The sequence below is a fragment of the Rhinoderma darwinii genome, chromosome 1, assembly GCF_050947455.1.
Source record: "Rhinoderma darwinii isolate aRhiDar2 chromosome 1, aRhiDar2.hap1, whole genome shotgun sequence".
Classification (NCBI taxonomy): domain Eukaryota; kingdom Metazoa; phylum Chordata; class Amphibia; order Anura; family Rhinodermatidae; genus Rhinoderma; species Rhinoderma darwinii.
The window spans coordinates 262,808,333-262,821,622 of NC_134687.1; the positions used below are offsets into that span (position 1 = coordinate 262,808,333).

A 13,290-nucleotide genomic window follows, 5' to 3' on the forward strand; every position below is an offset into this window, starting at 1 on the left:
ATTCTTACATTATACTGATAATGAGCAGTGCCCACCCCAAGATGACCCCAGTTTTGTATAAACGGAGACCCCTATTAGACAGTTTCAGTGCCCGGTTTCCCCAAGCATACACCCCCCAAGAAGTGTATTTCTATTGAGGAGTCCTTGGTACATTTTAAAGGGAGGCTTCAATTCTGTCAGTACCTGCCGAGTAAGAGGGCAAGGTATGGTGTGAAGATGTATAAGCTGTGCGAGAGTGCATACAAATTTAGGATATATGAAGGGAAGGACACCAGTATTCACCCCCCAGTATGCCACTCCTTACTGGGAGTTAATGCAAAAGTTGTGTGGGATTTGGTGCACCTACTGCTGGACCAGGGTTACCACCTCTACCTGGATAATTTTTATACCAGAATACTGTGGCAAGCGGCACTGCTAGAAGAAATCTGAGAGGCCTCCCTAAGACTCTGCTTGGGCAAACAAGGGGTGAGAGCAGGGCACATTCTTACAGCAACATATTGTGTGTCAAGTACAAGGACAAGAGAGATATCCTTGTATTGACAATACATGGCCACACCAGTACCCATGTACCTGTACGAGGTACCAGTACAGAGACCCCCCAAACCAGACTGCATCCTGGACTACAATAGGTACATGGGAGGGGTGGACTTGTCAGATCAAGTCCTGAAGCCCTACAGCGCCGATTCGGTGTGGCATAAGAAGCTGGCCGTGCACATCATACAGAAGGCATTGTACAGTGCGTACGTGCTACGTCGATGTACAGGCCAGAGGGGAACTTACCTGAAATTTCAAGAGGTGGTTATCAAGAACCTAATCTTTAGGGACCAAGAAGGGGGGCACCCAGTACTTCTGGAAGTGAGGCCACATGCATTCCAGGAGAAGTTCCCCAAACTGGTGCCACGATGGGCTTGTGGACCCACTGGGCCGTACCACCTTGGCGGTATGGCAGCTGGCCAACAGGGCGCAGGTCAATGTCTATAGTTCGTATAGGGTACCTGTAGCAGCTCGGACAGTAGCAAGGCAGGCTCGGCTGGGACTAGGCAGCAGGTATAAGTCAGGCGAGGTGAAGCAGGTCAGGCGTGGTATACAGCACGGCACGACTTTGGCTCAGCACAGTACTCGACCAGGATAGTACGGAATGCAGGGAACAGGAACACACTAGGAGACCATTACATAGACAAACTAGGGAAACACCAACAATGCTCAGGCATCGAAGCAGGGGGCTGGACCCCTCTTATAGTCCAGTGTACTCACGGCCCGATGCTTCATCAAAGTCCGGTGCGCGCGCTGCACCTTTAAGAGCAGGCACGAGCATGCTCGCGTACCCTACGGGATCCGGCTGAGGTGCGTGGAAGCGAGTGCTGGCATCCCCGGGAAGGAGACTGGGGCCAGCGCTCACCGACTCGTGGCTGCGGCTGTCATGGGGAGAGTGCGCTGATGGCCCGCAGCCAAGGACATGACAACTGGCAAGAAGGGAAAAAGTCAAAAGAGGTGCAAAGTCTGCTATAAGAGGGGGATAAGGTAGGACAAAATGTACCAATGTGACACATGTACAGAAAAACTAGGGCTCTATATGAAAGGGTTTTAAAATTTATCATACATCCCTTGATTTTCAATCTACCCCTCTCGTCTTTCCTTTCTGAGCCCTGCTGTGTGCCCAGGCAGCTGTTAACAGCCACATGTAAGGTATTGCCGTACCCAGGAGAACCCACATTGCAGGTTATGGGATGTATGTCTCTGGTGGCGCATGCTGGGCACACTATATCGGACACTGAAATGGCATATATGTATAGAAAATTGCAAATCTCACACTGCACCATCTGCTGCACATTATCTTTTACACAATACCTGTGGGGTCAAAATGCTCATTACACCTCTAGATGAATGCCTTAAGGAGTGAAGTTTTTAAAACTGGGTCACTTCTTGGGTGTTTCAACTGTACTGGTACCTCAGTAGGCCAAATGGTGGTCTTTTCCTTCTGAGCCATCCCATGGGCCCAAACGGCAGTTTATCACCACAATTGGGGTATTGCCGCACTCAGGACAAATTGGGCAACAAAATGGGGCATTTTGTTCCCTGTGAAAAGAAGAAATTCTGATCAAAAACCACGTTATTGGAAAAAATTTCATTTTTTTAATTTCACAGCCCAATTCAAATACGCGCTGTGAAAAAACAGGGGTCAAAATGGTAACCACAACCATAAATTAATTCCTTGAGGGGTGCAGTTTCCAAAATGGTCACTTTTGGGGAATTCCTACTGTTTTGGCACCTCAACACCGCCTAAAATATATTCTAATAAAATAAAAAAATGCACTAGGCGCTTATTTTCTTCTGGGGCCTGTGTTTTAGTCCACAAGCACACTAGACACATGTGGGACATTTCTAAAAACTGCTGAATCTGGCCAATACATATTTAGTAGTTATTCTCTGGTAAAACCTTCTGTGTTACTGAAATTCAGCAAGAAAAATGAAATTTGCAAATTTCACCTCCACTTTGCTTTAATTCCTGTGAAATGCCTGAAGGGTTAAAAAAATAATCTAAATGCTGTTTTGAATACTTTGAGGGGATCTAGTTTTTAAAATGGGGTGTTTTATGGGGTTTTCTAATACATAGGCCCCTCAAAGCCACTTCAGAACTGAACAGGTACCTTAAAAAAAAGGCTTTTGAAATTCTTAAAAATGAGAAATTGGCATTTATGTTCTAAGCCTTGTAACGTCCAAGAAAAATAAGTGTTCAAAAAACGATGCGAATCTAAAGTAGACCTATGGGAAATGTGAACTAGTAACTATTTTGGGTGGTATAACCATCTGTTTTACAAGCAGATGCATTTAAATTCCGAAAAATGCTATTTTCTAAATTTTCTCTAAATTTTGCAATTTTTCCCAAATAAACACCGAATATATCGACCAAATTTTACCACTAACATAAAGTTCAATGTCTCACGAGAAAATAATCTCAGAATCGCTTGTTTAAGTTTAAGCATTCCGAAGTCATTACCACAAAGTGATATGTCAGATTTGAAAAATGGTCTGAGCCTTAGGGCTCATTTACACGAGCGTGATATATGTCCGTGCAACGCGCGTGATTTTCACGCGTGTCGTACGGACCTATGTTAGTCTATGGGCCAGTGCAGACAGTCCGTGATTTTTGCGCAGCGTGAGTCCGTTGCGTAAAACTCACGACATGTCCTATATTTGTGCAATGGGTGCGTGAAAATCACGCATGCCACATGGAAGCACTTCCGTGGGACGAGCGTGATTCGCGCAACAGCTGTCAAACTATGAATGTAAACAGAAAAGCACCACGTGCTTTTCTGTTTACAAACATCCAAACGGAGTGTCATAATGATGGCGGCTGCGCGAAAATCACAGGGCTGACACCCGGAGCTGCCAAGTGCCTTTTGCGCAGGCAAAATGCAGCATTTTTTGCGAGTGCAAAACGCACACGCTCGTGTAAACCCGGCCTAAAAGAGGCTCTGTCACCACATTATAAGTGCCCCATCTCCTACATAAGGAGATCGGCGCTATAACGTAGATGACGGCACTTTTTATTAAACTTTTTTTTACTAGTCCCACTAGGGAACTTCACTATGCAATTATCCGATCGCATTTATAATACACTGCAATACTTCTGTCCGTGTAAAACGGACAGGCATCTGCTAGGTCATGCCAGAGGCATGATCTAGCAGGCATTCACGACAGGCAGACCTGGGGGCTTTTATTGGACCCCCGGCTGTCATCGGAGACACAGACACTCGGCGAGCTCATCGCCGGGTGTCAGTGTGATGAGAGGGAGTTCCCTCCCTCGCTCCATAACCACTCAGATGCGGTGCACGCTATTCAGCACCGCATCTAACCCGGTCGAGCAGGGACTACCTCTGGCAGCTGAGAGATTTGCCAGCTCCGTTTACTTATTCCGATGCAGCGCCGTAAAAAGTCTGGCATCGGAATAAGGCCCGTTAGTGACCGACGTAGAAACACTATGGGCCGGTCACTAACTGGTTAAAAGGAGCCTTAACCCCTTAATGACCAGCCTATTTTAAACCTTAATGACCAGGCTATTTTTTACGTTTTTCCATCGTCACATTCCAAGAGCTAGAACTCTTATTTTTGCGTCGACATAGCTGTATAAGGTCTTGTTTTTTGCGGGACAAGTTGTATTTTTTAATAGCACCATTTTGCGGTACATATTTATTGATTAACTTTTATTAACTTTTTTTTTGGGGGGTGGGGGGATAGAAAAAAATCTGAAATTTCGCCACTCTGTTTTGCGTCCTAAATCTACGCCGTTTACCGTGTGGTATAAATAACACTAAGTTTATTCAGCGGGTTGTTACGATTGCAACGATACCAAATTTGTATAGTTTTTGTATGTTTTACTACTTTTACACAGTAAAAACGCTTTTTTTTCAAAATGATTTGTTTTTGTGCCTCCATATTTGAAGAGCCGTAACGTTTTTATTTTTTCGCCGATGCAGTTGTATGAGGGCTTTTTTTTTGCGGGAAGACTTGTAGTTTTTATTGGTACCATTTTGGAGTAGATGTGACTTTTTGATCACTTTTTAATCACATTTTTTTAAAGTCAGGATTCACAGAAAACAGCAATTTTTCCGTCATTTTTTACGGCGTTCACCGTGCGGGTTAAGTAATGTAATAGATTTATAGTCGGGGTCGTTACGGACGCGGCGATACCAAATATGTGTAACTTTTTAACTTTATTTTGTTTTTTTAATAGTAAAGCAGTTTATAAGGGGAAAAAGTGGTTTTTTCATTTTTTTTCACTTTTTTTTAATTAACTTTATTAAACTTTTTTTTTTACTTTACTAGTCCCACTAGGGGACTTCACTATGCGAACGTCCGATCGCTATTATAATACACTGCAATACTTTTGTATTGCAGTGTATTATGCCTGTCCGTTTAAAACTGACAGGCATCTGCTAGGTCATGCCTCCAGCATGATCTAGCAGGCAGTCGCTCCATGTAGACCTGGGGGCCTTTATTAGGCCCCCGGCTGCCATCAGAGACACAGACACTCGGCGATCTTATCGCCGGGTGTCAGTGGGATGAGAGGGAGCTCCCTCCCTCTCTCCAAAACCACTCAGATGCGGTGCTCGCTATTGAGCGCTGCATCTGAGGGGTTAAACGGGTGAGATCGATACTAATATCGATCTCACCCGGCAGAGCAGGGATGCTCCCAGCACTCAGCTGCCTCTGGCAGCTGAGAGCAGGGAGATTTGACCGCTCCCTGCTCTGTTTACTTATTCCGATGCCGCGACGTAAAAAGTCTATGGCATCGGAATAAGGCCCGTTAGTGACCGACGTAAAAAGACTATGGGCCGGTCACTAACGGGTTAATAGCTGGCAGCTAATGAGACTCATAAGGCAGCCCAAACCCTGGACTGTCCTGTAGCGGAGTGGACCTTTTACTATTTTCTTCCACTCCAGCAACCCAGACCTTTTAAATATTTAATTCTGGGCCCAAATCCTGCCCCTTAGTAGCTGCCCTGATACAAAATATATATATATCTATCTTGAAAAAGGTCCTATAGCAGGACGGAAAGGTTGCAGCTTGCGACTGAATAAAACTACATGCTTTTTTTGAACCACTGGAATGCTGTGGGATTTCTTCCACTTATATCTCGTAATCCACGGATCTACATTACCTGCTTGCACCCATTACCGTGGCGGAATTTGACAGAGTGCTGCTTTTTTATATATATATATATATATATATATATATATATATATATATATATAAAATCTGATACAGTGAAGGAAATAAGTATTTGATCCCTTGCTGATTTTGTAAGTTTGCCCACTGTCAAAGTCATGAACAGTCTAGAATTTTTAGGCTAGGTTAATTTTACCAATGAGAGATAGATTATATAAAAAAAAAAAAAAACAGAAAATCACATAGTCAAAATTATATATATTTATTTGCATTGTGCACAGAGAAATAAGTATTTGATCCCCTACCAACCATTAAGAGTTCAGCCTCCTCCAGACCAGTTACACGCTCCAAATCAACTTGGTGCCTGCATTAAAGACAATTGTCTTAAATGGTCACCTGTATAAAAGACTCCTGTCCACAGACTCAATTAATCAGTCTGACTCTAACCTCTACAACATGGCCAAGACCAAAGAGCTTTCTAAGGATGTCAGGGACAAGATCATAGACCTGCACAAGGCTGGAATGGGCTACAAAACCATAAGTAAGTCGCTGGGTGAGAAGGAGACAACTGTTGGTGCAATAGTAAGAAAATGGAAGACATACAAAATGACTGTCAATCGACATCGATCTGGGGCTCCATGCAAAATCTCACCACGTGGGGTATCCTTGATCCTGAGGAAGGTGAGAGCTCAGCTGAAAACTACACGGGGGGGAACTTGTTAATGATCTCAAGGCAGCTGGGACCACAGTCACCAAGAAAACCATTGGTAACACATTACGCTGTAATGGATTAAAATCCTGCAGTGCCCGCAAGGTCCCCTTGCTCAAGAAGGCACATGTACAGGCCCATCTGAAGTTTGCAAATGAACATCTGGATGATTCTGAGAGTGATTGGGAGAAGGTGCTGTGGTCAGATGAGACTAAAATTGAGCTCTTTGGCATTAACTCAACTCGCCGTGTGTGGCGGAAGAGAAATGCTGCCTATGACCCAAAGAACACCGTCCCCACTGTCAAGCATGGAGGTGGAAACATTATGTTTTGGGGGTGTTTCTCTGCTAAGGGCACAGGACTACTTCACCGCATCAATGGGAGAATGGATGGAGCCATGTACCGTCAAATCCTGAGTGACAACCTCCTTCCCTCCACCAGGACATTAAAAATGGCTCGTGGCTGGGTCTTCCAGCACGACAATGACCCGAAACATACAGCCAAGGCAACAAAGGAGTGGCTCAAAAATAAGCACATTAAGGTCATGGAGTGGCCTAGCCAGTCTCCAGACCTTAATCCCATCGAAAACTTATGGAGGGAGCTGAAGATCCGAGTTGCCATGCGACAGCCTCGAAATCTTAATGATTTACAGATGATCTGCAAAGTGGCCCAAAATTCCATCTAACATGTGTGCAAACCTCATCATCAACTACAAAAAAACGTCTGACTGCTGTGCTTGCCAACAAGGGTTTTGCCACCAAGTATTAAGTCTTGTTTGCCAAAGGGATCAAATACTTATTTCTCTGTGCACAATGCAAATAAATATATATAATTTTGACTGTGATTTTCAGTTTTTTTTTTTAGATAATCCATCTCTCACTGGTAAAATTAACCTAGCCTAAAAATTCTAGACTGTTCATGTCTTTGACAGTGGGCAAACTTACAAAATCAGCAAGGGATCAAATACTTATTTCCTTCACTGTATATGATCAAACAAACTAGATCTACGCTAGCGCTAACAAAAAAAGAAACCTCGAGATATATATATATATATATACATATACACACACACACACACACACACACACACACACACACACACACACACAATGCCTTTGGAAAGTCTTCAGACCCTTTAAATTTTTTCACATTTGTGCTAAAACAAGAGAAAAAAAAATCAAGACTGTCCTCATCATTCTGCACTCAATACCCCATAATGACAAAGTGAAAACAAATGGTTAGTAATCTTTTCTTTTCAATAAATTAGCAAACACTAAAATATTGCATTGACATAAGTATTCAGACCCTTTACTCAGTACTTAGTTGAAGCACCTTTGGCAGCGATAACAGCCTCCAGTCTTCTTGGGTATAATGCCACAAGGTTTGCACACCTGGATTGAGGGATTTTCTGCCATTCTTCTCTGCGTATCCTCTCAAGCTCTGTTAGGTTGGATGGGGACCATCAGTGGACAGCCATTTTCAGGTCTCTCCAGAGATGTTGGATTGGGTTCAAGTCAGGGCTCTGGCTAAGCTACTCGGGGACGTTGACAGAGTTGTCCATAAGCCACTCCTCTGTTGTCTTGGTTGTGTGCTTAGGGTCATTGTCTTGTTCGAAGGAGAACCTTTGGCCCAGTCTGAGGTTCAGAACCCTCTGGTTCAGGTTTTCATTTAGAATATCTCTGTAGTTTCCTCCATTCATCTTTCCCTCAACCCTGATCAGTCTCCCTGTTCCAGCCGCTGAAAGACACCCCCACAGAATGATGCTGTCACTATAATGCTTCACTGTTGGGATGGTATTGGGCAGGTGATGAGTAGTGGCTGGTTTCCTCCAGATTTGCATTGAGGCCAGAAAGTTCAGTCTTCGTTTCATCAGACCACAGAATCTTGTTTCTAACAGTCAGAGTCTTTTACGTGCTGTATGGCAAACTCCAGGTGAGCTTTCATGTGTCTCTTACTGAGGAGAGGCTTCTTTCTGGCAACACTGCCATAAAGCCCAGATTGGTGGAGTGCTGCAGTGATGGTTGACCTTCTGGACGTTTCTGCACACAGGATCTTTGGAGCTCAGAAAGAGCGACCATTGGGTTCTTGGTCACTTCTCTTACCAAGGCCCTTCTCCCCCAATTACTAAGTTTGGTGGGGCAGCCAGCTCTAGGAAGAAACCTGGTTGTTCCAAATTTCCTCCATTTAAGAATTATGGAGGCCACTGTGCTCTTGTGAACTTTCAGAGCAGCAGAATTTTTTTTGTACCCTTCTCTTATCTGTGTCTCCACACAATCCAGTCTCTGAGCTCTACTGGCCGTTATTTCCTCCTCATGGCTTGTTTTTTGCTCTGATTGTGAGCTGTGAAACCTTATATAGACAAGGTGTGTCTTTCCAAATCATGTCCAATGAAATAAATTGACCACAGGTGGACACCAATCAAGGTGTAGAAACATTTTAAACATGATCTAGAGAAATGGGAGGTCCCCCAGAGCTAAATTTCAAGTGTCATAGCAAAGGGTTTGAATACTTATGTCCATGCAGAATTTGCGTTTTTCATTTCTTAATAAATTTGAAAAAGTTTCTAAAATTCTGTTTTCACTTTGTCATTATGGGGTATTGAGTGCAGAATGATGGGGAAAAACGTGATTTTTTTTTTTTGTTTTAGCACAAGGCCTCAACATAAAATGTGAAAAAAGTGATGCACTGTAGTAGGCCTTATTCACATGAACGTGTTAAACGGCCATTGAAACAGCGGCCGTCCCACGGGCCTATGTAATTCAATGTGGCCGTTCACACCCGTTGTTTCAACGGACCGTGTGAAGGGTCCGTGGGAAAATAGGACATGTCCGTTCTTTTCACGCATCACGCATCCCTCCATACATTCACCACTATGGGGGGGATGCGTGACATCGTGTCCCACATCGCTGACCACGGATGCACCTCGGACGTGAAAAACTGCAGTTTTTCATGTCCGAAATGCGCAGCGCTCATGTGAATCAGGTCTTATATATATGTTGAGATCTATATATTGTGAATCTGTGACAGGTAAGGTCATTGAGGGAAGGTACATTTCCCCTAGAGTCCTGTTGTATGTGTCTTAGTCTCCAGGGAATATTTAAAATGGAAAGCTCAGACTTCACAAAGCTGGCTAGTTGGAAAATAACCTGGAGTCGAACTGGGGAAGAGTAGGGTGGAATCCCAAATCTCTTGTCCATCTCTGTCATTAGGGCTAGACTGCTGGTCAATTAGCTGTACCTGTAGACTCTGCATAAGAAGGTGAAGACACAGGGTTGACTCGCTCACTTATGGGTCTGACTCCTGTGTATGGGACATTGCCTGCTGTCTGTGTTTCCAGTGCCTGGTAGGAAGGTACCTGGTACAGTCAGGGACTGCATTTGTGTAGTTAGTGCTCAGCCGAGCAGGTTTCTTTAGTCGTCTTGGTTTTTGCCTGAAATGTAAAAGGCTTTTTTTTTTTCTAATTTTGAAATATAAAAATAAAACACAGGCAAACACTGTTTGAACTATATTTGCTGTGTTACTGTCTCTTACAGCTGTGAAACTCGCTTGCCTCGCTCCACAATATTCTAGTAAAGATAGAAGGGTACATAGATAGATAGAAATCTATACAAAAAAAATGTAGTGTAGATGAAACACTGTGTATAATTTTGTGACACAGTAGTATTATTCTGGCAGCGATTCTCCCTACTTCTCCTCACCCTGAAACAATTTTGTGAGGACAAGAAAAGAGACAGGAGATTCGCTGCCAGAACTTTTCATAATAAAAACAAATGTGATATTTGTGATAGGTTCTCACAGCCATCACATGATCAGGGACCAAAAGATTGGCAACAGCAAGAACAAAGGGCTGTGTGCATGCGATCGCGCATGACCACTCTGAAGTGCCGCTGTAATTAGTCTATGCGGCGGACTTCAGAGACCCCGACTGCTGGCTGTAAAAACACAGGAAGCGTTTGGGAACCAGTTAAACGATTATACAAATAATGTTACTCAAAAATCTAAGTAACAAGCATACTCAAATATACTCATTCACAGTTTGAAAAAAAAACTTGGTGTCCATGGGTTAATGCTCCGAGTCCTGCATTCAGCAAACTGAAAGGTTGGTATGTTGGACCACCAAGCGGCTGGGAGGCTATTCCCCCTTTGGAACAACTGTATTCTGAACACAAAGGTCACAGGCACTCAATATTGGTTGGTGCACTATATATATATATATATATATATATATGCGGTATTCTTTAAGATAAGTTATTTGCCTCCTCTAATACTGTTGTCCTGTCTGCTTTTACCCTCTGTGTAATACTTCTTTAACCCATAACTTTTTTTTTATGTAGGAAGAGATAAATAAAAGATGTTTCCAAGAGACTTTACTTTGATCCTTTTAGGAAGGTTGTGCCATTAACTTACGTATTTCCAAAACTTTTTCATTCACAGGGAAGGAAGTTTCTTGGTGATCTCTTAGTGGATGGAAAAATTATTTGGCAGGAGAGTGGTCAAGCATTTAACTCTCCCAGTGCATGGGCTACACACTGCAAACGACTTGTTAACCCTGCCAAGAAATCTGGCTGTGGATGGGCATCAGTACGGTACAAGGGACAAAAACTAGACCAGTATAAGACTGCGTGGTTGAGACAGAATCAGCTTCATGGGTCAACAACTGAAGGAGTAAGATTGTCATAATTTCTGGTGCTGCAAATTATTATTGCGTCTTCACTACCATGTCCTATTTTTAATACTTATGCTTCCTGCAGATTCCATTAAGTGAAGGGGAGGAATATGATCTGCTTGAGGAAGAGGGAGATGTGGACTCTAGATGTGGAAAGATATGTAACAGGGAACCCAATGGCAGCAAAAAAGAGCAAGGTAAGGTATAAAGTAAATGGGTAGGATAGGAAATCATGAAATATGCATAAAGATGATTTTTCTTTCATGCTGGTTATTTATATATCCCTTGAGCGATATACAAAACATATTGTGCATAAGGAATGTAGGTATTTAAAGTGTACCTATTACAAAAAATAATAATAATTCACAATTACTCCTTAGGCAGATAGTCTATTTACTGTTTTACACTAGATATATTTTATTTTGAAAACTGATGAGTTAGGAACTGCTTACGTAACGTTTTTGCCTACGTTTGACCTATATGTTGAAAAAAAGCTCTACGTTGGCCCCTACGTTAAACGTTGACTGTGATGAATGCCTAACAGTGGCATCCATCACCATAGGATCTAATGGTGTCCGAGCACTAGGATCATGAGAGTTTGACATATCTGTTAAACGGTTTAACATATGTCACCCATAGACTATAATGGTATCTGTTTAATGGATACATCATGAAAGGCAACGGATGCCTGTGACGTATGCCATATAGTGGTACTTGTCACCCATAGTCTCCCATGTGGAAAAAAAAGTTTACTACGCAGTACACTTTTTTTTTTTGTGTGATACAGCAGAATGGAAAAGCGTACTAATCTACTATGCTATTCCATCCTTTGAAAAAAATGACCGAGGCCACAAGGACACTCTTTTGGCCTCCGTTGGGTAATGGCGCCCTATGGACACGTTAGAAGACCTATTGTAGGTGTGTATTCATTATGCACCTCAAAAACTAGTGGTAACTCTACATAATATACTATTTAACGAAGGCCTTGTTTTTAACTTTCCAAATGGTTAATACCCCAAATAGCAAATCATAATCAACCGCTTTTAAATAACAATACTACTGATACTATTATTTGTTTGTCATGTGTTCAAATTCTCTGCACGCTAATGTAGAAAAGCTATTCGTGACAAAAAAAAAAGTGAAATAGTGTCTGATATACTGTATGTTCCCAGTTGCACCACATCTTCAATAATTGTTCTTAAAATGGTTGGATTTTTGAGAGCATCGCAAAGTTGCTTCTAATTTCATGGTCTCCCTGTGATTTTAATGTGACTTGCGCGCGACCACGAGTCACCATGTAGGCTGGGCCCAAATTACTGCGAAACCAGCTTATGTTATAATCTTTCCCCTATAAAGCTTAGTAAGTAATCTTTATATTATTTTTTTTACTGGCCTTCCTTGTACAAATTTTTTTTTTCAAAACTTGTTACATTCTTTATTGTGTATACACATTCTTTTTCTTACATGAGAATCCTTGTTGCAGATCTGAGATGCAGCCAAGTTGAAAGCCGGACCCCTGTGAAATTTTCCACACTAGGCAGTCGGGATTCAGCAAGGTACAATACAAAATTTGGAAATAAGATACAATTATTTCACATTCTGTTTATCTATAGTTTTTCATTTGTATTATAGTTAATAGATTAGTATGTTCTAATCTTGCAGTTCACTAAACCAGTGCTACTTATAGAGGCTCTGTCCCTAGTTTAGTAATGCCCGATCTCCTAGTTCTATCACACTGATAATGCTAGAGAAAATTGTGTCCCAAAAAGTCTATTATTTTAAAAGTTATGAGCTTTTTTTTATGTGCAAATGAGCCTTTATTAGACAAGTGGCCGTCAACAGCAGCGATTCTCCTGAGGTGTACGGTAGCTACCTCACAGCTTCTGACGCTGTCCTATCAGCATGAATCTGCTTCACACAGTGTGAGAGAATAAAGCTGGAGGGAAGGGCGATCACTTCAAACAGCCATATCTCTGGCTGTGGACCACCTAGAAAAGCTGTTCTGGTGGCATATGAAAGAGGAGATTCATAAATACAAATGAATATCATAGGCTGCAAGCAACGTTAGGCTTGCAGCCTATAAGGCGCTGGGAAGACTCCCTGTGCAGGCATCCCATCTGGAGGATGTGTAGCGCTGCGTCTGTCGCGGGAACGGGGCAAGGTAAGTAAAATATTTTTTTTGGGGAGCGTGCACTGTGTAGCCCTATATACAAGAGGGGGGGGGGGACACTGTGTAGCCCTATAT

At 42.6% G+C, this 13,290-nt stretch overlaps 1 protein-coding gene across 3 annotated transcripts in view; it reads left to right on the forward strand.

Annotated features, from left to right (window-relative positions):
- MPND (MPN domain containing) overlaps positions 1 to 13,290 on the forward strand; it is a 197,385-nt gene that overhangs the window by 71,499 nt on the left and 112,596 nt on the right. For all 3 annotated transcript variants that reach the window (XM_075863851.1, XM_075863858.1, XM_075863856.1), the window contains exons 3-5: positions 10,814 to 11,044; positions 11,131 to 11,242; positions 12,529 to 12,601. In XM_075863851.1, coding sequence (XP_075719966.1) covers positions 10,814 to 11,044; positions 11,131 to 11,242; positions 12,529 to 12,601 — 416 coding nt within the window. The remainder of the gene's footprint in view (positions 1 to 10,813; positions 11,045 to 11,130; positions 11,243 to 12,528; positions 12,602 to 13,290) is intronic.